Source organism: Haliotis rubra, unplaced genomic scaffold (genome assembly GCF_003918875.1).
Source record: "Haliotis rubra isolate DU_JTF1 unplaced genomic scaffold, ASM391887v1 Scf104, whole genome shotgun sequence".
Taxonomy (NCBI): domain Eukaryota; kingdom Metazoa; phylum Mollusca; class Gastropoda; order Lepetellida; family Haliotidae; genus Haliotis; species Haliotis rubra.
The window spans coordinates 602,343-625,486 of NW_025764937.1; the positions used below are offsets into that span (position 1 = coordinate 602,343).

The following is a 23,144-nucleotide window of genomic DNA, read 5'->3' on the forward strand; positions in this document are numbered from 1 at the left end:
CAAATACTAAAATAACAAATCCAACAGGTGATAATTTCTCGCTTCATCAACTTTAAACAACGTTTATATTGAATATGTATGAAATGTATCTTTCTGAATAGGTTAATTATGACTTTTTCCTGTATATGGAGATAGAAGGAGTCGTTGCTTTGATTGTGTTGTTGCATCCGACAGAAAAATAGAGGTGAGTTTGGGAAGGCAGTGCCTGTGTTTCGGTGTTCAGGGCTGACTATTTCAGAACACGTACTTTACTATTTGCTGGTCGCACCGTACAGAGATGTAATGCAACAAACGAGTGACTAGTCGCACTTTGAATACAGAATACTATCCCAAGATAAGCGTGACTAGTCGCACTATAGCGAGGACTATCACAGAAACCGAGTGACTAGTCGCACTGTGCAGAGGACTAAGATAAGGGTGACTAGTCGTACTATAGAGAGGATTATTGCAACAGACGGGTAACTAGTCGCACTGTGCAGAGGACTGTCCCAAGATACGGGTGACTGGTCGCGCTATAGTGAGGACTATCCCAAGATAAGGGTGACTAGTCGCACTGTACAGATGAGTATCTCAACAAACGGGTGACTACAGAGAGGATTATTGCAACTAACGGGTGACTAGTCACGCTTTACAAAGGATTATTGCAACTAACGGGTGACTAGCCGCACTTTACAGAGGAGTATCGCAACTAACGGGTGACTAGTCGCACTATAGAGAGGACTATCCCAACAAACGGGTGACTAGTCGCACTTTACAGAGGAGTATCCCAACAAACGGGTGACAAGTCGCACTATAGAGGAGACTATCCCAACAAACGGGTGACTGGTCGCACTTTACAGAGGAGTATCCCAACAAACGGGTGACTGGTCGCACTTTACAGAGGAGTATCGCAACATCGAAGAGACTCTGCGTCAAAATATAGCTGCATGGCTAGAAAGGTTGTGTGCTTGAACTACACACAGGACAACTAGCGGTTAAATGGCGTTTACAGACATTGACAATACTTCATCCAGCACAGGAGGTAAGCATCCGTACTTGCACCTGTATTGTGGCAGGTGCAGTGTCAGCCCAACCTCCTCTCTGTTCTTTATTGTGTCTTGCACCTCGGTTCCATATTCGGCTAAAAGTGTACGTGTGCTCAATTTAGGGCCCATCAATACAATCATACAACCCTTAACACGCTTATAACGATGTTAATTCACCTCCAACTACCTATGGGGCGGTGGGGTAGCCTAGTGGTTAATGCGTTCGCTCTCCACGCCAGACTCGGGTTCGATTCCCCACATGGGAACAATGTGTGAAGTCCATTTCTGGCGTCCCCCGCCGTGATATTGCTGGAATATTGCTAAAAGCGGCGTAAAACTAAACACACTTACTCACTCCTTAACGCTTGTCGTACAATGCGACTAAAATGACCGAGTGTCCAGGCTCGAACTCTTGGTTGGGTGAGTGGGTACAGTATGATGGTGTTACAGTATGATGGTGTTACAGTATGATGGTGTTACAGTATGATGGTGTTACAATATGAGTCGATGTGTGTTAACACCTGCGTGGTGTCGTTGAGAGTACATGATCATTGATATGAAAATAAGCAGAGACAATCGAAAATACAGGTTCTGTGAATTGAGGTAAAGATATATTTAATGGAATGATCCATGGGCGTACAGGGGCCATCATAGTATAACATCACACTCATTTGAAATCCCATCACAAGACAAATATTTTAGCGTAAAAACGGTTAAAGATCTTTTTGTTAATGTCAACTTTCATTTAATTATTGAATTTTTAAAAGAAATTGATTTCATTCATAAATTTTGATTGATTTGTTTTGCAGATAGATGTATTTTTACAATCGGTATAGTTGAAATTAGCAACTGAGATTGTCAGTGGCTGTATCCCCAAAGGGGGTTGAGGTATTGTAAATTGTCCCCCTGAGAGGATGCGTAAGTGCCGAAAACATTCAGTAAATTTTAACTTGCCAGATTTTTAAATCGCAGCATGTTTGTAATTTTAAGTTATGGCTAAATCTGACAACAATCGCCAACGGCTGAATCGATGACGTAAATCCAGCTAGGCTCCATGCAGGTAGCAAAGGTACTGTAAGTCCCCATGGTCCCGATGATCTAGCTTCCGTTGTTGGCGAACAATAGCCTGTTTTTATATTGTATCGTATTGTATAGTTAAAATGTGTTAAATTAATTACTAGTTTTAAAATTATATCTGTGATAAACTGGTTGTTTTACTGTCCTTCATTGACAGGTTTTTATACCTTCCCTATAATTATTCACTTCTCTCACTCATTTGAAATCTCCTGTGAGATTTTGTTAGCCAAAGGATGAGTCACGGTCTTTGAAGACAATATAGTATAATATCTTTCAGAAAGCGTCCCAGAAAGGGTTCAGCATATATATATGTACACGTTTCGATGTTGGTTCTAAAACCGTTACTTGTACCCTGCAAACATCTCCTCACGCTTGCATATATGCTTCTCTATCCTCATTCAGTTCATCACTTGCTTGATAACAGTGTTAGAACCTATACCGAAAGGTCGCTCTCACTGCAATAACGAAGTTGTTCATCCATATATTGTCCACCTTCCTTACTGCTCCAACTTCTAAATGCCTCTCAAAGACATGTTACATGTATCAGAAAATTCGTGGAGCTGCTGAGTAATTATAAAGTAACAAAAACCAGTTAACGAGAGTTTTCACAATTTGCTTTCATATTAACCTTGCATGAATCATTTCACATTTGTCAAACCGAGCCAATATGCAAGAGAAAACATCAAATTCCTTTCTTTGAAAAGAAAGGATCACTTTGACTTTTCTTGTCAAACCTTGTCGTTTTGATCATGTTGAGTGAAATTATTCATGTGTAACAAATCCAGTTCCCTTAAAGCATTATATTTTCACTCATTTAGTTTTTAAAAAAATCGCCCACTCTTTCGAAGTCAACTTATTGGCAAAACTAACCAAACCAATAATTCCTTTTCAAGTATCCCCCCGGGGGTGGTGGGGTAGCCTAGTGGTTAAAGCGTTGGCTCGTCACGCCGAAGACCCGAGTTCGAATCCCCACACGGGTACAATGTGTGAAGCCCATTTCAGGTGTCCCCCGCCGTGATCTTGCTGAAATATTGCTAAACGCGGCGTAAAACTAAACTCGGTCAGTCAGTCAGTCAAGTATCCCCAAGCGAGTTTCTCATTATAAATTTCCACACATTTTCATTCAAGGCTTGGCATAACATCGATAACGCCAACAACCGCTAACAAGTCTGGTTCTTAAAAAACGATGATTTTGTAAGTGTGATATTATTGTTAATTATCGTTTGCCCGTTTAGCACTGAGTTTGTTCTGTTCTCAAATCGACCAGTTTCTTTTACGTGGCGATGATCAAGTCGAAACGCGAATGTTAACCAAATAAACTGCTATATAAGTAAACAGCCACACAACATCAATGAATATGTATCAACTCACACTGAAAGGCAGCGCAATCACAAGAGGCGATACAAAGAGGACAAATACGTGGCGACAGCTATTACTGACAGGGTATTTGACAGATGTGAGTGCACTCATAGATGCCCAGAATAAACTCGCTGCCTTATGTGCTCCTTTCATGAATCCAGAACAGTTTTTCAAACATATTTATTTCTTATAAATTGTACAGAAACAGGATCGGCAATCAAGTCAAAAGCTTATATTAATGCTTTCCAGACAAAATAACATTTATGCGACTTGCGTTTCATTACATTATTACAAACGTACATGATTTCGTAAATAACATTAAGCATAAAATATACAAGCTAAGAATATAAACATCCATACGGCCAAAAATAATTTCAATTCTGAAAAGGGCTAAATGAAAACTTAAAATTGATTAGATCTTCTTGAAGTGGAATCCCGATCGAACTGGGCAAACAGGTAAAACGAAAGTCACGTCATAAAAGGCGTTGACTCACCCTGATCTCTCTCATCTTGATGCGGGACGATGGCTAGCCTAGTACTTATAATTAAAGCGTTCGCTCTTCATGCCGAAGACCCGGGTTCGATTCCCACTCTGCCATGTTGATGTAGCGAGACAAATGAATCTGACTTTCTGAAACGTCTAGAACAATGTTTCATCAACAACAAAAACGAAAGGGAAGATAGCTCTTATTCCGGTGGAGGTAGATATATTTTATGAGAGCCTGAACCAATTTGCTGTCACTGACCCAGCATCAGTTAGTGGAATGTCTGGTCTGGTCCCGCTTCTTCAGAACTGGTATTGTTAAAGAGAGTTTAGTTTAGTTTTACGCCGCACTTAGCAATATTCCAACTACATGTATATGGCGGCGGTCTGTAAATACTCGAGTCTGGACCAGACAATTCAGTGACCAACAGCATGATCTTCAGTAACCCATGCTTGTCGTAAGAGGCGACTAACGTGATCGGGTTGTCAGGCTCGCTGACTTGGTTGATACATGTCATCGTATCCCAATTGCGTAGATGGATGCTCATGCTGATGATCACTGGATTGTCTGGTCCAGACTCGACTATTTACAGACCGCCGCCATATAGCAGGAATACTGTTGAGTGTGGCGTTAAACAACCAGCCAACCAACCTACAAAGTGTAACTAAGTAACGCTTTTGAACCTGAGTAAAGTAATTGTGATTTTATCCCACGCCATGTGCGGTGTTAAACAACCAACCAACCTACAAAGTGTAACTAAGTAACGCTTTTGAAGCTGAATAAAATAATTGTGATTTTATCCCACGCCATGTGCGGCGTTAAACAACCCACCATCCAGCCAACCAATCACCAGTGTCTGAATTGCTGTGAACACTATTAAGGCATTATCCCCAGGTTCAACAGAGATGTCAGGGCTTGACTACAGTGAACGTCTCCCCATCCTTTCACGGAAACAACCGATGCACATACGACTTGACATCGTGAAGGACACCTGCCATGACGACCTCCCTGTGAGACGTCGTGAAGGGGTGATGAGCGACGAAGGCTACCACGGCTCAACGAACAACTCACCCCGTGATGGCAAATATGACACGTTTGCCACTCGCAGCTCTGGCCTTGACCCCATCACACTGACATGGCGGAATATAACGGTCAGTGTCAAGGACGAGGAGAAGGCGTGTTGCCGTGGTGATGACGTTGCGAAGTCGAAGCAAATCTTGAAGAATGGTGAGACAAAATATTTGTATGAAATTCGTTTAAATGCTATGTTATCATAGCTTGAAATATAAAGTTGTTACTTTGTTCTTGAAAGATTGTCCTCCTATTTCTGATTAAACTTCTACGTGAATCTGCATACATAGTTTACATGTATGAAATATTTAACCAATTAAGAACAGGGACTTCTGAAGGACAAATCGTGAAATGAACATAGAGACCCGTGAAAATCCGGATTAGAACTGGTCTTCAGCAACCCATGATTGTCGTAAAATGCTACTAAAGGGAGCCGGTGACAAGGCTCGCTGACTTGGTTGACAAATGTCATCGTATCCATTTGTGTAGATCGATGCTCATGATGTTGATCACTGGATTGCCTGATGCATACTCGATTATTTATAGAACGCCGCCATATAGCTGGAATATTACTGAGTGCGGCGTTAAACAACCAGCCAACCAATCTACAAATTGTAACTAAGTAACGCTATGCCCTTTGAAGCTGAATAAAATAATTGTGATTTTATCACACACTATGCCGCTGTCGGTAATAGTTTGTTTGTTTATTGTTTAACGCCGCACTCAGCAATATTCCAGTCGGTATAATCGCGTCGGTCTGTCACATAATCGAGTCTGCGTCAACCAAGTCAGCCAGATCAAGCCAGTGGGTTACTGAAGGCCATATTCAATGGGTATTCTGGGATACAATGACATGCCGTAGTCAACCGACACAGTTTCACCTGTATACTGGTGTTGCTATTTGAATCAGACAACTTTTCTCATCTTGTCTCTGCTGTAATGATTAACGCGTTTAACATTGTCTGAGCAGTGACTGGCCTTGTGAAGCCCGGGATGGTGACAGCCGTTATGGGAGTCAGGTAAGTGGACAGGTTTGACGAGTCTGTTGCCAGTGGTGATGAGTATTTTGATATGTGCAATCGATGTGTTGACGAGTGGAATTGTTTGTTGACTATTGTCATGGGTATGTTGACACGTGTGATGAGAATGTTGACAGCTTTAACACAATTTGTTGACAGGTGTGATGGTGATGTTGACAGCTTTAACACAATTTGTTGACCGGTGGGTAAGGCATGTTGACAAGTGTGATGATGATGTTGACAGCTTTAACACAATTTGTTGACATGTGTGATGGTGATGTTGACAGCTTTAACACAATATGTTTACAGGTGAGTAGGGCACGTTTGACAAATGTGCTTAGAATGTTGACAGCTTTAACACAATATGTGGACAGGTGTGATGGAGATGTTGACAGGTGTGATGAGAATGTTGACAGCTTTAACACAATATGTTGACAGGTGTAATGAGTATGTTGACATACGTGATCAGAATGTTGACAATTGTGACACAATCTGTTGACAGGTGGGGAGGGTATGTTGACAGGTTTTATGATAATGTTGACAGCTTTAACCCAATTTGTTGACAGGTGTGATGGTGATGTTGACAGCTTTAACACAATATGTGATGAGTATGCTCATACATTTGATTGGTATGTTGATAGATGTGAAGAGAGTTTTGAGAGGTGGTGGTTAATATGATGGCTGCGTGTTGACAGGTGTGATGTGTATATGTACACGCGAGATGGGTATGATGGCAGTAAAATGACTATTTGGCAGGTGTGATGAGCATGCGCGCAAATGAAATGGCTATTCTGACAAATAAAATAGCTTTGTTTACTGTTCTGATGGGTTTGTTGACAAGTGAAATCTGTATATTAAAAGATATTTCAAGGATTGTTTGATTCCGATATGCTGATGATATGAAAGGAATCAAGTATGTTGACAGCGGTACATGCCGCTGATATGCTGACACAAGAACGGAATCTCTCGAACCCCTTGCCTCCACATTCATGTCCACTATAAGTCTCCGCCTTTTAGGGGTAGGGGTGGGGTAGCACAGTGGTTAAAGTGCATGATCGTAATGCCGAAGACCCGGGTTCCATTCTTCACATGGGTACAATGATTGAAACCCATTTCTGCTGTACCCCGCAGTGGTATTGCTGGAATATTGCTAAAAGGCGCGTTAAAATAAACTCACTCACTGTCTCTCCTCCTTGCAGCGGTACCGGAAAGTCCACCCTGATGAACGTACTGGCCCACAGAAATACACAACAATACGACGTCACTGGCGACATTAGCGTCAACGGGGTCAACATCAGCGACGGCATCAGGAACATTTCCGCCTACTGTCAACAAGACGAAATGTTCATAGGAACACTTACAGTCAAAGAACATCTTGAGTTTAGGGTAGGTTCTGTCTGGCTTTATTTTCGAATGGAATTGATTTGGATTACATAAAAAAGTATTATCATTCTGAACTTGAAAGCGAGAAAAAATGTTTTCGTATTAATGAGAGCGTGGTTTCACTGCTTTCAAACAGTTTCCGTGGTAGCGACGAGTCGAGGAAAAGTTCACCATTTTGGTGATTATCCTCAAGCGCATGTATGGCGAAACCATGAAAGATCACAATAGGGCGAGTGTGGGATTCGAACCCAGGAGTTTCTTTCACACCAAAATAATTTGTACAGCATTTGTACAATTTGTGTCCCCTATTATTTGTGAAAGACATGCATGAAAGGGCGAAAATACCCTACACGAAATATCTGCTGAAGGAAGGCAAAGTCAGTTCAATATTGGCTATAGCCTTACTATATCATGAGCATGTCTTCACGACAATTTTAAGCTATGTGCATGACTTTCCATTTCTAATAAAAAATATATTTTATTTGTTGCGCTAAATTATACAAGTAAACATGACAAAAAGCATGTCCATATTTATAAAGAATCTCATCTAAAAGCAAAGTCCCATTTTCATAAATTATAAAATATTAATAGTATGCATTAATAAATCACATGAAATAGACCCGACACCAGGTGTTGTTGAATGGAACACAGAAGTGTTTCTGTTTTTTGGCTCAGATTCTCAGGAAAGATACGCAGACTACTCGAAACTATCACACTGTCATCGACCTACATGACAAAATCCAAGGACATGAAGATTATCTCACTTATATACACTCTCTGAGAACTGGAAGATATTTGATTAATTTTGAACGAAATCATATTTGCCTAAACCACAGGAGAAAAGAGTCGACTAAAAAAACGGTCTGCCATATCCAATTCTTTACTGAAAGAAGTATTCTGAAATCTTGATGTCTCACACAATGCGTTATTTGAAAAGATGTAAAAAATATTAACATAATCTCATTTTCTGTTCAGCAAGAATTTTACTTTTATGCACTTAAATCTGTTAAAAAGTTTACGCTTGGCATTTCGAACGTGTTTTTAGGTCCCAGTTATCTCCGTAAACCGAAGCCAAAGAAAGCAAGCGTCGTGTTTTATGTAAACGTTATGTCTTCGTTGCATGTGCCAGACAGTAATAACGATCTGGAAAGATCAGAAATTGGTTTAACGATTGGTTTTCCAGAGCTGAGAGTGTAGTGTGTACTTATAAAGTTGATGAAAAACATATATAATTTTACTGTTTGATCGTCGCTTTGATATTTCTCTGAACAATTTCACGAAGCAAACCTGCATTGAAATATGTCACAAGTAAGCCAATTAGGAACTCGGCGGGTGGCAGCCGTTATGAGAAGGTATCGTTGGTATGAGTTTCTTCTCAATGGTCTTTCACAGGCCCTTCTGCGCATGGACAAGGCGGTGTCTGAAAAAGCCCGAAAGCTGAGAGTTGACGAAGTGTTGAACGAGGTGAGTCGCTAGAAACTGAGCTAATGCGATGAGAGTCCTGATTCAGAGAAACGTTTTTGCTAAACCTTTGTGGAGACACATAGGTTCCGAGACCCCACTTCCGGTAGTCTCTTTCTGAATTGCTTGCTATTTATAGGCTTCTGTCCCCGTGTGATGCGGGGCTGCGACATTGAAGACATCACATCCCGACAACATCTAACACCACCTTTTCCCAAAATGTTGAAAATAGGGATACATGGGCGGATCCAGGAATTTTGAAAGAGGGGGGGGGGGGTGGGTTCGAACCCCCTGAATCCCCCCTCTGGATCCGCCAATGTGATCATAGCAGTTTTTAATTTTAATGGTAGCAGAAATGAGCTTTACACATTCTACCCATGCGAGTAATCGAACCCGGTTCGTCAGCATGACGGACGAAATCTTTTATTATTAGGCTACCCCACTGCCGATTAAAACGTCTTACATAGTTAACACGGCATCGAACTATTGATATATGGAAACTTGGACAATTTCTATAAACTGTTGGTTAGATCATAAGTTGTAATGCAATTGTTATCAGGCTGGTTACTCCTACTATGAGCATTACATCACCCCGTCTGGTTGGAGCGAGTGAGTTTAGTTTTACACCGCTTTGAGCAAAATTCCGGCAACATCACGACGAGGGACACCAGGATGGGCTTCACACATTGTGCCCATGTGGGGAGTCGAACCCGGGTCTTCGGCGTGACGAACCTGCGCTTTAACCACTGGGCTACCCCACAGATGTGGAAAGGTTACATGTATTTTCAGTGCTGATTCACTATGTTTCAGACGGGACTAACGGAGTGTGCTTACACGGAGATCGGGACACCGGGGAAGAAAAAGGGGATTTCGGGGGGACAGATGCGAAGGCTGTCCTTTGCCTCAGAGGTACATGTAGATGCATCTTAATTATCTATGATTCTGATTAAACTTAAATTCAGAGCTAACGAATTATATACTTGAGCACTGGATTTCATCGAGAATTATTAAAACATTATTTGGCTGAAAAAGGTCGCTGAAACACTGCAAACGTGGTTCCAAAACTATTCATATCCAGGGAATAACCGGTTCTTGTTTGCTCATTTGTAGCATCATCAAGCAAGGATGTAGAGTCTTGTGTCCGACGGTTCAGTAGAACCTGAGTTCTAGAACAGTGGCCATTTGATACGTTTGCCAAACGATTGGGGGGTGGGCTCTAAATTCACAGAAAATGCACTTTCCATGATGTAATGCATTCTCGTGTAATTGTAACTAGCATAATCCTGCTATATGCAATATGCTCTGCTCAAAAGAAGTTATTGATAAAGGGCCATCCGGTTCTGTCATAAGCCTGTACTGTCGTGGTAAGACAATGTAGCTATAGTAATAAGTAATAAGAAAGATGCGGTTGATCCTTAACTTCGTTGGAGTAGCATATGGTTGGTAAATCGCTGAGTATGCCGTCGTGTTTGGATTAACTGGAACAAACTTCTGTTCTTGCCTCAGATTTTGACAAACCCCCCTCTGATGTTTTGTGATGAACCAACCTCCGGCCTGGATTGCTTCATGGCGCAGAGCATCGTGAAGACCTTGCAGAACATGGCACTGCGTGGCAGAACAATCATGTGTACCATCCATCAGCCGTCATCGGAGGTCTTCCAGCTGTTTGATCAGTGCGTGAAGCTGTCTGTCGAAGCCCCACGTCTTCCTGTCTTTTCAAGTCATAAGTCTCCCTGTCTTTCCAAGCCCCACGTCTTCCTGACTCTCCAAGCCCTACGTCTTCTTGTCTCTCCAAGCCTAAAGTCTTCCTGTCCCTCCAAAACTCATGTCTCCCTGTCCCTCCAAGCCCCATGTCTTCCTGTCTGTCCAAGCCCCAAGTCTTTCTGTCTCTCCAAGAACCAAATCTCCCTGTCTCTCCAAGCCCCATGTCTTCTTGTCTCTCCAAGCCCCATGTCTTCTTGTCTCTCCAAGCCCCATGTCTTCCCGTCTCTCCAAGCCCCAAGTCTCCCTGTCTCTCCAAGCCCCATGTCTTCCTATCTGTCCAAGAACCAAGTCTTCCCGTCTCTCCACGCCCCATGTTTTCCGGTTCTCTCAAAGCCCCAAGTCTTCCTGTCTCTCCAAGCCCTTAGTATTCCTGTCTCTCCAAGAACCAAGTCTTCCTGTCTCTCCAAGCCCTAAGTCTTCCTGTCTCTCCAAGAACCAAGTCTTCCTGTCTCTCCAAGCCCCAAGTTTTTCTTTCTCTCCAAGCCCCATGTCTTCCTGTCTCTCCAAGAACCAAGTCTTCCTGTCTCTCCAAGCCCTTAGTATTCCTGTCTCTTCAAGAACCAAGTCTTCCTGTCTCTCCAAGCCCCAAGTCTTCCTATCTCTCCAAGCCCCAATTCCAGTCTTCCAAGTCTTCCTGTCTCTCCAAGCCCTAAGTATTCCTGTCTCTCCAAGCCCTTAGTATTCCTGTCTCTCCAAGAATCAAGTCTTCCTGCCTGTCCAAGCCCTAAGTCTTCCTATCTTTCCCAACCCCAAGTCTCTCCTAACCCTATCTTAATGCGATATTGCATCTCTTAATGTTGATCCTCGTCATATGGCTATAGGTCCAATCAGAATGACATAGTTGATTATCCCTATAAAGAGCTGTTAAATATATACCAGTACCTCGTTCCACTTGTTCCAGTTTGCTGCTGTTGTCAGAAGGCCATATTGCTTACCTTGGACCAGCCTGGCAGGCAGAGAAATTCTTTCTCAGGTACATAGTTCTTTCACCATGGATACCTTTACTTTGATTTACTTTCACGATGCACAAATAAACCGCTAAAGTTCAAACACAAATGTGAATACACTTACGAGCCCCATTGTATTATAAATTAATTAATGTTTTACCTAAATTATTTTTTTTATCACGATGGACTGAAAATTGCGTATTTTGAAATGTGAGTTGGTTCTTTTCACTTGTCTGAGGAAATGTAGGAAGAACACGTTCAGTTCCTGATCTAAACTTGAGACATTCCCTCAGTCAGTCATATTATTCCTTATACGTCATTAGGATATCATAACAAAACGACACATGTGTCCTGTCACGTTTCTAATCACGTTTTACCCGTGTAGGTCCGGGTTAATATATCCATCTTCAGTAACCCATGTTTGTCGTAAGTGGCGACTAACGGGATCGGTGGTCAGGCTCGCTGACTTGGTTGACACATGTCATCGGTTCCCAATTGTGCAGATCGATACTCATGCTGTTAATCACTGGATTGTCTTGTTCAGACTCGTTTATTTACAGACCGACGCCATATAGCTGGAATATAGCTGAGTGCGGCGTAAAACTAAACTCACCAGAAACGACGGGGACACCAGAAATGGGCTTCACACTTTGCGCACATTGCAACGTGTTCTGAGCATGAGCCGAACACCTGATCACGGCAACAGATTAGCTGCAATAATTTCGAAAGCGTTCCTTTGCGTTGATAGCGCCGGTCATGTTGACGCAGGGTACTGTGAAACAATCTATTACTCTCTCCGTGACTGACGTAGAGGTTACTGAGGTAAACCATCACGATATTGCCCGATCGCCCACCGTAGCCTATATACTGACAACATCTTTCAATTCGCGTTACTGTCTTAATCAGACTCTGATATTGTTACTCGTTTTCAGGACTTATTTTTCTCCGCGATTCAGTTGCTCGTTTTAGGGCTTTTAGTACATAGCGGATGACGTGTAACTGCAAATAAAAGACTATCAACATGTAACGATCAAACACCCACCTATCTCATTATGTGTTGAAGCCAAGGATACCAGTGTCCTGCGAACCACAACCTGGCTGACTTCTACATCAACACCTTGGCCATCGACCCAGGGAGAGAAGAGTACTGTCGACAGAAAGCAGTGGTAAGTCTCAAATCGTGTCTGCTTTACACAGTAAATAGTCTCGGCAGGTTCCGTGTAAACTGAGGTGACATTCCAAGCAATGCTGATTGGTTGGAACAGTGAGTACTGTTTTTCGCCGCTTATAGCAATATTCCAGGAGTATCACGGCGGGGGACACCAGACATGGGCTTCACACATTGTATCCATGTGGGGAATCGAACCCGGGTCTTCGGCGTGACGAGCGAACGCTTTAACCATTAGGCTACCCCACCGCCCTTGGTTGGAACAGAAGGCGTGGGGGTGATTGTGTTTGGATCGTTAAAAACTGTTTTTGAGGTTTGTTCTTTAACACTCAGGAACGCTCCGTTAGTCATCGTTACGGGATTGCGGGGATCCATGGTTGTGTTTTCACTCACCGTTTTCATGGACCAGGTGTTTTTCGTCTTCACCGTCTCGGGGAGATGTGGCGTTACACAAACATTCACACATTCGTCCATGACTAAGGTTACCATTAATGGTAATACTATGAATAAGACGTCATGTAAAAAGCTCCATATTCTCATCACCAAAATGACCCGTGAAGGTGCGGGTTAGAATGAACCTTCAGTAACCCATGCTTGTCGTAAGAGGCGACTAACGGGATCAGGTGGTCAGGCTCGCTGGCTTGGTTGTCATCGGTTCCCATTTGCGCAGATCGATGCTCATGATGTTGATCACTGGATTGTCTGGTCCAGACTCGATTATTTACAGACCGCCGCCATATAGCTGGAATATAGCTGAGTGCAGCGTAAAACTAAACTCACTCACTCACTCATCACCAAAATGCATTTTTGATGCTACTACTGGACGACATGCACGTTCAATCGGCGTTCACCATCATGATCAATTGGTGGAGCTAAGCTGTCGGTACTGTTTTTCTGTAATTTCCACCTGTCACCAGTCATGAATTTTCATTCCGACGAGAAATAATACAATGTTTTCGTATGTTAAGTTTCCCCACCGCTGTGGAAATCTTTGCCCTGACGTGTTGAAAATGTAGCCTTAGTCTTGAACTCAGGTCGGCTTGATCGTTCTTCATCTATGTTATATACAGTTGTTGTGATGTGTGGTCTTGTGTATAGAGCTCAGGTCACACATGTGGTTAAGTTAAACAACGTTTGGCGCCCAGAGTCTTGGATGGGTGACCGTTGAAACATGACTACTGAGAGTAAATTCTGTCCACAGGCCCTCGTGTTTTTGCGAGGATTAGAGATTTTATAAAATATATACCAAATTTTGAGATGCTCGAAATGCTTCACAGTACAATACGTTATGACCTTGTCATAATGTATTATACTGTTAAGTACATTTCGAGTCGTATTCAGCATTTCGAGTCGGGGGTCATCTCAAAAACAATATTGTTTTATTCAAAGACACGAGAGCCTGTGCTTCTGTCCTGCCCATAACGAAGCACATGTGACACATGTGGTTTCATCTTAGGCAAATGAGTTTGTTCAAAATTGCCTCTGTTCACCAGCAGAAAATGGGTAATGGGTGGTATAAGTCAAATGACCATTAACCTTCTAGCGCCTCGCAGGCATCTTGGATTATCTGGGGTAATAATGTCCTTCATGTAAGTTAAAGCAAGTTCACCGCTGCATAGGAGGCCTTATCATTACTGTTATTGACTCGATCTACATTATAACTTAATTTAAAACTTACCAAACCATTTTAAAAATCCCTTGTTTGGGTTACATAGTTAGTGAAAAGAAATTTGTTATATTTAATTATTTTATAGACTTTTTTTCGCCTGCTGCTGTCTAGTTGAGGCCGGAGAAGAGAAATACATAAAAAGAACGAAGGAAAAATGCACTGACAATACAGCGCTGCGGAGATGGTGCACAGAACGTGTTCTGATAAGATTAGATTTGATTGTTTGGGCATGCTAATAAGAAACTCGACGTCCACTCAAGCACAGGGGTTTGTAACGCTAAAAACTGCCTTCAAGGTATATACTGTCACTGACGGGGTCTTAGTACTATAAAAAAGGATCCTTTTATATAGTACTAAGACCCCATCAATGACAGTATATACTTTGATGGCAGTTTTTAGCGTTACAAGCCCCTGTGCAGTTTATAGTATATTGTTTTTTCCAGAGGCGCGTTTTTCATGTAATAACTATTACACATAACACTGATAAAAAAACTATGGAAATGACTTTGTCTTACCACCAGGAGTCCCTGGTACAATAGCTAAGGTGAGGAAAAGACATTTTGAACTTTAACATTACAAACACGGACGTTTCATTTTTTCAGGCACTGTGTGACGCCTTCAGCAAGAGCGAGGTTAATCAGACTTTACTCAGCAATCTGCAAGAGGTGACAGATCAAAGACATGCAGACATCAATTCGTCGTTGGTAAGAAGTGTTCCACATAACATATGGTCACAGATCTTTTTGCAAAGGAAGTGGTTAGAAGAGCCCAAGGCATATGGCCCCTGGAGCTAAAACTGCATCAAAACTGTATTTCGCACCAAGAACAGCCATTTTAGGAAAACATACCCATGATAAAGCACTGCTGAGTTATTTACAGTTTCAAATTTTCAAGCAGTAATGTATTGAATTAACCCGTGAACTCCCGGTTAGAGCTGGTCTTCAGGCGACTAGCGGGATTGGGTGGTCAAACTGGCTGACACATCTCAATTGCGTAGATCGATGCTCATGCTGTTGATCACTGGCTTGTCTTGTCTAGACACGATTATCCACCACCATATAGCTGGAATATTGCTGAGTGCGGGGATAAACCACAAACAAACAAGCGTATGGGATTAAATTTGCAGATATCAAAGTCGGGTTGTGAACATAGCAATGATGCTGCTGGAAAATCACCAAGGAGAGGTGGGTTGGCCTGGAGTGAGTGAGTGAGTTAGGGAGTGAGAGAGTGAGTATGGTTTTACGCCACTTTAAGCAATATTCCAGCAATATCACGACGGAGAAAACCGGATATTGGCTTCACACATTGTACCCATGTGGGGAATCGAACCCGGGTCTTCAACGTGATGAGCAGACGCTTTAACCACTAGGCTACCTCTCCACCTCGTGTAGCCTGGAGGTTAACGGGTCTTTTGGTCACCACGAAAGAACATGTGGACCCCATTCCTAGTGACCCAGAAAATTGCAAGAGTAACATAACAAAATGCTATTTTTCTTAAAGTACATAGACTCTTAAGCGTGTCATAGCGTCAAGATACAATATGTATATATTAGACAGGAGGAGCTAGAACTCATGGTTTGGGGCCAACAGCTACATAGTAAACATGGCATCGAACGTAAAATTGATACATGATAACTTGGACATTTGCGATAAACTGTTAGATCAACCAATTGTAATGCAGTTGTAATCGGGCTGGTAACTCCTACGCGACGTAGGGGCGTGGGGGTAGCCTAATGGTGTAAGCGTCTGCTCGTCACGCCGAAGACCCAGGTTCGATTCCCCACATGGGTACAATATGTTAAGCCGATTTCTAGTGTCCCCCGCCGTGATGTTGCTGGAATATTGCTAAAAGGGAGTAAAACCAAACTCACTCACTACTTGACGAGATTGGGCTTGATGTTTTTATATTGCCAGATCAACCATCACGTGTACTGTACTAATATAACGTGCACCATATTTGGCTATGGTGTCCATCTTAAACGCTATTAACAACTTTAATCTTACTTTTTGTATATTTCAGTTTCAACGCGCCTTTAACAATGGAAATGACAGGTAAGAGAATGAGACCATATTATCAGTACTTGATCTCCTTTCAATTCACGGGCTTCTTCGTGTTCTCCAGTTTATTACAATCCGGCAGTGTCCATTGACGTACCTGGACAACTGTTTTGAGTCATCTTGAGCACTCTCGGGTCCAATGTCGCATATCTTGATTCATCCAACAAGTAAATACATCGAACACAATTAGAGAGACCCTTTTTAGGAGGATCGATTTCATTTCAATAACGGATTTTGTCAACCTCAGCAATATTCCAGCTATCTGGTCTGTAAATAATCGCGTCTGGAATGACATGTGTCAACCACGTCAGCGAGCCTGCGGTCATGAGTTGCTGAAGGCCAATTCTAACCCGGATCTTCACGTGCTTCTTACAGTGCACGTGGTAATTACATTGGCATCAAACTGTGCAGGTTACACATTCTCCATTGTTTGTGACAGCACATAGATGAACTGCCAGTAATTCCTTGACATACATATAATTGGTTCATCAAACAATTTTGTGTGCGTTCATATTTCCATGAATTCAAGCCATGAACTCAAATCGACTTCTGATTCACGATCATCAGAACTTGTGTTTTGCGGGGGGTCGGTTGCGTAGCCTTGTGGTTAACGCGTTCGCTCCTTCCACCGAGCCCAAGGATCGATTCCCCACATGGTCGCAATGTATGAAGCCCATTTCTGGTGTCTCCCGCCTTGATATTATGTCTAAATATTGCTGAAAGCGGAGTAAAACCATACTCACTCACTCTTGGTTTTTGCAGGTATCGCTCCCCCTGGTACAAACAACTTCAGCTTCTGCTGTGGAGAGGTGGACTCGGGATGAAAAGGGATGCGGCGGTGTTTGTGGCTCAAGGACTTCAGACAGTCGTGAGTAGGCTTCCATACGTAGTTGTCCAGATTGGAATGTGTTGGCCGAGCTGTAACCAGAACCAGACGGAGGTATTACATCTTTCCGGAACTGAAACACATTGGCTGCTAGTTCTACAATCGATACAGTAAGAGACTCAATTTCCATCACTTACGCGAACACCGAACACCTCATCACTGATTTTCAGTGATCCGTTCTTATAATATTTCACGGCTTTTTCCCTTTTACACCAAAACGGAATTTGTCTCAGAAGATAATCTCAAGACTGGGCATTTTTTGCCCTGACGTTCTATATTACATTAGTTCTTTCGAGACGGATATTATTTTTTTAGGGAATTTCATAGACGCGCAGATGCCCCCCTAGTGCAGTCTCCAATATGAGAACAAACACCGTCTATCAATATTTTATGTTTGTTGTTTAGCGTCACACTAAGTAGTATATATGACGAAGATCTCCACATACTGGAGTATGAACCAGACAGTCCAGTGACTTGGTCTCAGTCTCTATGTGTCATAAGATCTCCACAGCACACAGCATTGTGGTTCATACAGCGAGGAACCGAACAGTGCACCATGTTCAATTCAATAGTATGCGCATCTGAGACGCTGGAATCAAACACTTGTGCTTGCACTACGTGAAGCGGTTCCCATACAACCTGATGACGTCATTTGTTTATAAATGTGGCACCAATTACGTCATTTCCAAGGGACATAAGCCATGGTGTTTTTACTATTGAAATGGAACACTTGGTAAATGTGTAAAATAAAAATCGTTTTCCTACAAAAAATATATACTTAATTTTATAATTTTACTGTTTTTGTCTTTAAAAGTACCAAGTAAATAATTTTCATATTAAAAAAGAGCAAGAAAAATAGGTTCATTTTCGTGTACACTTGCCCTTTAACCAATTTTAAGCCGGTAGTTTAAAAAATCTTATGCTTCCCAGACGCTGTACTTTAACCCTTCGATGGATTAAAGACATTGTCTAGATATACTTATAATTGCTGACTGGTGTTCATATTTCTATTTCCTCTTAGTGGCATTCACGTCGCATATCATGTAAACATTCAGTTTCATCATCGCAAAGTGTGTTTTTTTGTTGACATTCTTTTATTTTAAATATTTTAAAAATTATTTTCATGAAACAAAAAGTCTTCTATCATAACGGTCGTTACATAATGACATATACAAGTACATGTACATAATCAGATATCCAACCTTCCAGGATGTAACACAGTTAGTCCTCCGAAATACTAAGGTGTATAACGTGTTGTATGTAGTGCCACATCCGACATATCATGTTTCATATAGCGCAACATGCAGCATACAGTGTTATATAGAGCGTCATATCAGACACAGCATATTGTGTATGGGGTCACAGCCGACATGTTGTATACAGCGCAACATCCGAAATATGTCATATGGTGTCATATCCAACATATCATATTGTATATAGCATATCGCAAAGTTAAAGTTGATCGATTGTATCGATGTAGCAATTAACATTCATTGTAAGTTAGTTCTTCAAACACGTTCAAACGGAAACGCTTTAGTAATATGCTGTAACAATTTGAGGGAACATGAAGCATTGATATTGTATATCATTAATGAGTTTAACAGTGTAGCAAGGATATCTGACTTAGATTTGCGTTGATGGTTGAACGCCAGATGACATAAGAGTTATTTAGATGATTGGCTACTGTGCCCTTACGTCATTTACCATGAAAAAGTCAGATTCATCAGCATCGCGTAAGGACATCAATCGAAAGTCCCCAGCAAAACACACGCACAACGGTGTTCTTGTCAGCCTCGGCAAGCCTTTGCAAACACTCCATTCATAAGACAATTCCGGTTTGGACATGGCATTGTAATGAAGTCTGGCAAGTCTGGAGTGAGCGCTGGCCATGGTAAGGCTGTCATACTATTTTGGCGGAGGTGCTCAGTGACAATTCCAGCCCTGGTTGCTCCTGTTGTCGTCCTGAAACACCAAACGACGTCCATACTGCAAGTGACACCATGCTTGTCCCACGAATGTTGACATAGCAGTACTGCAAAGTGACAAATCCATGAATAACGACGCCACACATCTGTCAAGGACGTCCAAAGTAAACGTTCCATTCAGTAAACCCATGTGGGGAATCGAAACCGGGCCCTCGGCGTGAGGAGCCGACGCTTTAACCACTGGGCTACCCCACCGCCCCCAGTTTAGGTTCAGGGACCATATTCACATGAGCATCATGACAAACGCCAGAACGGAATTGACGGGATTGCCCGGAGAACAAAACCCGATGTAAATGGAAAGATCATTTTCTAAATCCATATACAATCACACAACTTAGTTCCTAAATGGTATAACTTAAAATGGAATATCCCCTACTGTTTTTGAATGTTACATGTAATACATATATTACCTTTTTGTTATTTATTATTTACAAAAACAGTAATACTTTGTTAATCACTGTGTCAGTGATTAATTGAGAGGTTACAGTCATACATCTACGACAACACAGATCCTTTACTGTTGATCAGCAAGACAATGCCTTGTTGACTCCATTGGAAAAGAACGTGTTCCATTGGTACTACACAGAGACATGCACTTATAGATCGAGATGGGTAGTCTGACGTCATAGGTAATTTCAAATGACAATTAGTGGTTGTTCTGGGTTTTTTTCGCTCATGAAAAAATGCCATGAGTGTTTGCTGTAACCTTTTGTGACCTTTATATTAAACCATGTTAAAACTTTGTTTGTAGGCCAACGCAGCAAAGGTTTTCAAGCCTAACAAAGTCAAAAGCCTTTTTTAAAAACAGAAACGGTCGAACCTGTCTTACCGTATGATCCCCTATGTTGATGGGCGTCGAGATTCTAATCATAGTTGAAGACCCGGAGACTCATTCTTGTCAGTTTAATCCTCGTCCTATGTAGATCTACACAAGCTGACTTCACCATTTGCGTCTGGTTTATATAATTTACGTACAAATATAGTTCCTGAACTACTGTCAGCTGTTCACCAGATGTGTTAGGTTACGCCGTGTATATACAGCGCACTTTAAGCTTCCTGAATGAAATTTGTAGCATTATCCATTGGATCATCATCCTTATCATCATCCTCATTATCATCTTTATCATCCTCTTCTTCTTCTATTCCTCCTCCTTTTTCTTCATCTTCCTCCTCGTTCTTCTTCAACTCCCTCCTCCTCCCTTCTCCTTTTTCTTCATCTTCCTCCTCCTCCTTCCCTCCTGCATCTTCCTCCTCCTTCCCTCCTCGATCTTCCTCCTCCTCCTTCCCTCCTCCATCTTCCTCCTCCTCCTTCCCTCCTCCATCTTCCTCCTCCTTCTTCCCCCCTTCATCTTCTCCTCCTTCCCTCCTCCTTCCTCCTCCTTCATCTTCCTCCTCCTTTTTCCCTCCTCCATCTTCCCTCCTCCATGTTCCTTCTCCATCTTCCTCCTCCTTCTTCCTCCTCCATCTTCCTTCATCCCTCCTCCTTCTCCCCTCTCCATCTTCCTCCTCCTTCCCTCCTTCATCTTCCTCCTCCTTCTTTCCTCCTCCTTCTTCCCTCCTTCTTTCTTCTCCTCCTTCTTCCCTCCTTCATCTTCCTCCTCCATCTTCCCTCCTTCATCCCTCCTTCATCTTCCTCTCCTCCTTCCTCTTCCTCCTTCCCGCCTTCATCTTCCTCCTCCTTCCATCCTCCATCTTCCTCCTCCTTCTTCCCTCCTTCATCTTCCTACTCCTTCTTCCCTCCTTCATCTTCCTTCTTCCCTCCTTCATCTTCCTCCCCTTCTTCCCTCCTTCCTTCATCTTCCTCCTCCTTCTTCCCTCCTTCATCTTCCTCCTCCTTCTTCCCTCCTTCATCTTCCTTCTTCCCTCCTTCATCCCTCCTTCAACCCTCCTTCATCTTCCTCTCCTCCTTCATCTTCCTCCTTCCCGCCTTCATCTTCCTCCTTCCCGCCTTCATCTTCCTCCTCCTTCTATCCTTCATCTTCCTCCTCTTTCTTCCCTCCTTCATCTTCCTCCTCCTTCCCTCCTTCATCTTCCTCCTTCTTCCTCCTTCTTCCCTTATTCTTCTTCCTCCCCCTCCTTTTTCAACGATGATGGTAACCTTATTCACGAACGAATACGTGAATGTTGTTTAACCACCATTCCCCCAGGTTATGCTTTGCTTTGAAGTGGCCGAAAGAAAGAGGACGGATTTGGGTCATTTGGGTCACGGTGACAAGAGGTGACCGATAGCATAGAGCCTGAACCTTTCTCTGCTGGCGCGTGATAACGAAAAATCCTTGCATTAAGAACAACAATGACAACGCCATTTTAAATGCTTCTTGGTTCGTTGCAGTTGGCGGCGCTTTTCCTTGGGCTTGTGTACCTAAAACAGAACTACGACCAGAGTGGCGTCATGAATATCGACGCTGCCATCTTTCTCCTCATAACCAACCTGTCCTTCACCTGCATGTTCTCCGTTGTCAACGTGAGTACTCGAACACACACCTTTATATTTATATCATAAACCCTACGTATCAACACTCACCCTCACACCTTAAGATACAACACACCCACCTACACACACATTCACACCTAACAACGTACATCAACACCCACCCACACACATCAACACCCACCTACACACACGTCAACCCCCCCCCCACACACATCGACACCCACCCCCACACGTCAACCCCACACGTCAACCCCACACTCAAACGTCGACACACAACCACACACATCAACACACACACATCAACATATATCCCTACACATCTACACACAGCTACATACAACTACATGTACACAGGTTAACACACAGCTACACATCAACATGCAAAACACACACACACATACATATTCAACACATTCCTTAATCATCAGACACATGCATGAAGACACAAATGCATTTTTTTCCAGAAGCTTTCTTTGTCGTCAAGAAGAATACACACTCAAACACACATAGACACAGGCGGACACACATAGATACATTGATGTATACATGCATACGTACATGTGCATTGATTGACCAAGCCTCGCATGGAAGTGAAATGTTTGTTATGGACATTTCACAGATACACACAACTCCTGTGTTTGAAAATTAGATAAATGTAAGACCGTAATGATAGTCTCTAAATTTCATTTGAAACCGAACGCGTAGCGTTCCCAGTGAAGCGGTCTTAAACACAGACGCATTTTCAATCCAAAATGAAAGTGTCTAATGTTATCGATTGTCCAATAAAATTCGAGTATTTCACATAGTCATGGTACAATGTGTCATGAAGATATATAAAACTAAAATTAGAGTCAATGCAAATTATTTCTCTGTGACAGGTTCACAAGCTAGTATGTATATATTACGGAATTCCTTCCATCAGAGACCCTGAACTCTCGTAGCTACCACATATACACACAAGTAGAAACATCATTAAATCTGTGGGGGCGGTGGGGTAGCCTTGTGGTTAAAGCATTCGCTCGGCACGCCGAAGGCCCGGGTTCGATTCCCCACATGGGTACAATGTGTAAAGCCCATTCCTGGTGTCCCCCGCCGTGATATTGCTCGAGTATTGCTAAAAGCGGCGTAAAACTCAACTCACTCACTCACTCATTAAATCTGTAGAGACTGACCTGCGTGCACTAACACGCAACGTTCTCTGTTTCTACGTCACTCTGAGATGAAGTTTCAGTTGGTTTGATGGGAGAACGGAAGCAGCTTATGGTATATGTATTACTGAATCAGTTACTGTCACAAGACCACAATACATGTGCATCTTCCAGTAGATCAATTTGTATTTGACGTCAAGAGTAC

At 42.4% G+C, this 23,144-nt stretch overlaps 1 protein-coding gene across 1 annotated transcript in view; it reads left to right on the plus strand.

Moving 5' to 3' along the window:
- Positions 1-978: 978 nt before the first annotated feature.
- The window catches only part of LOC124274533 (protein white-like), a 32,844-nt gene continuing 10,678 nt past the window's right edge, over positions 979-23,144 (plus strand). Inside the window, 13 exon segments of the mRNA XM_046709900.1 lie at positions 979-1,021; positions 4,841-5,173; positions 5,988-6,036; positions 7,236-7,422; positions 8,812-8,883; positions 9,691-9,789; positions 10,387-10,553; positions 11,546-11,617; positions 12,655-12,757; positions 15,031-15,132; positions 16,449-16,480; positions 17,249-17,354; positions 21,690-21,821. Coding sequence (XP_046565856.1) covers positions 979-1,021; positions 4,841-5,173; positions 5,988-6,036; positions 7,236-7,422; positions 8,812-8,883; positions 9,691-9,789; positions 10,387-10,553; positions 11,546-11,617; positions 12,655-12,757; positions 15,031-15,132; positions 16,449-16,480; positions 17,249-17,354; positions 21,690-21,821 — 1,497 coding nt within the window.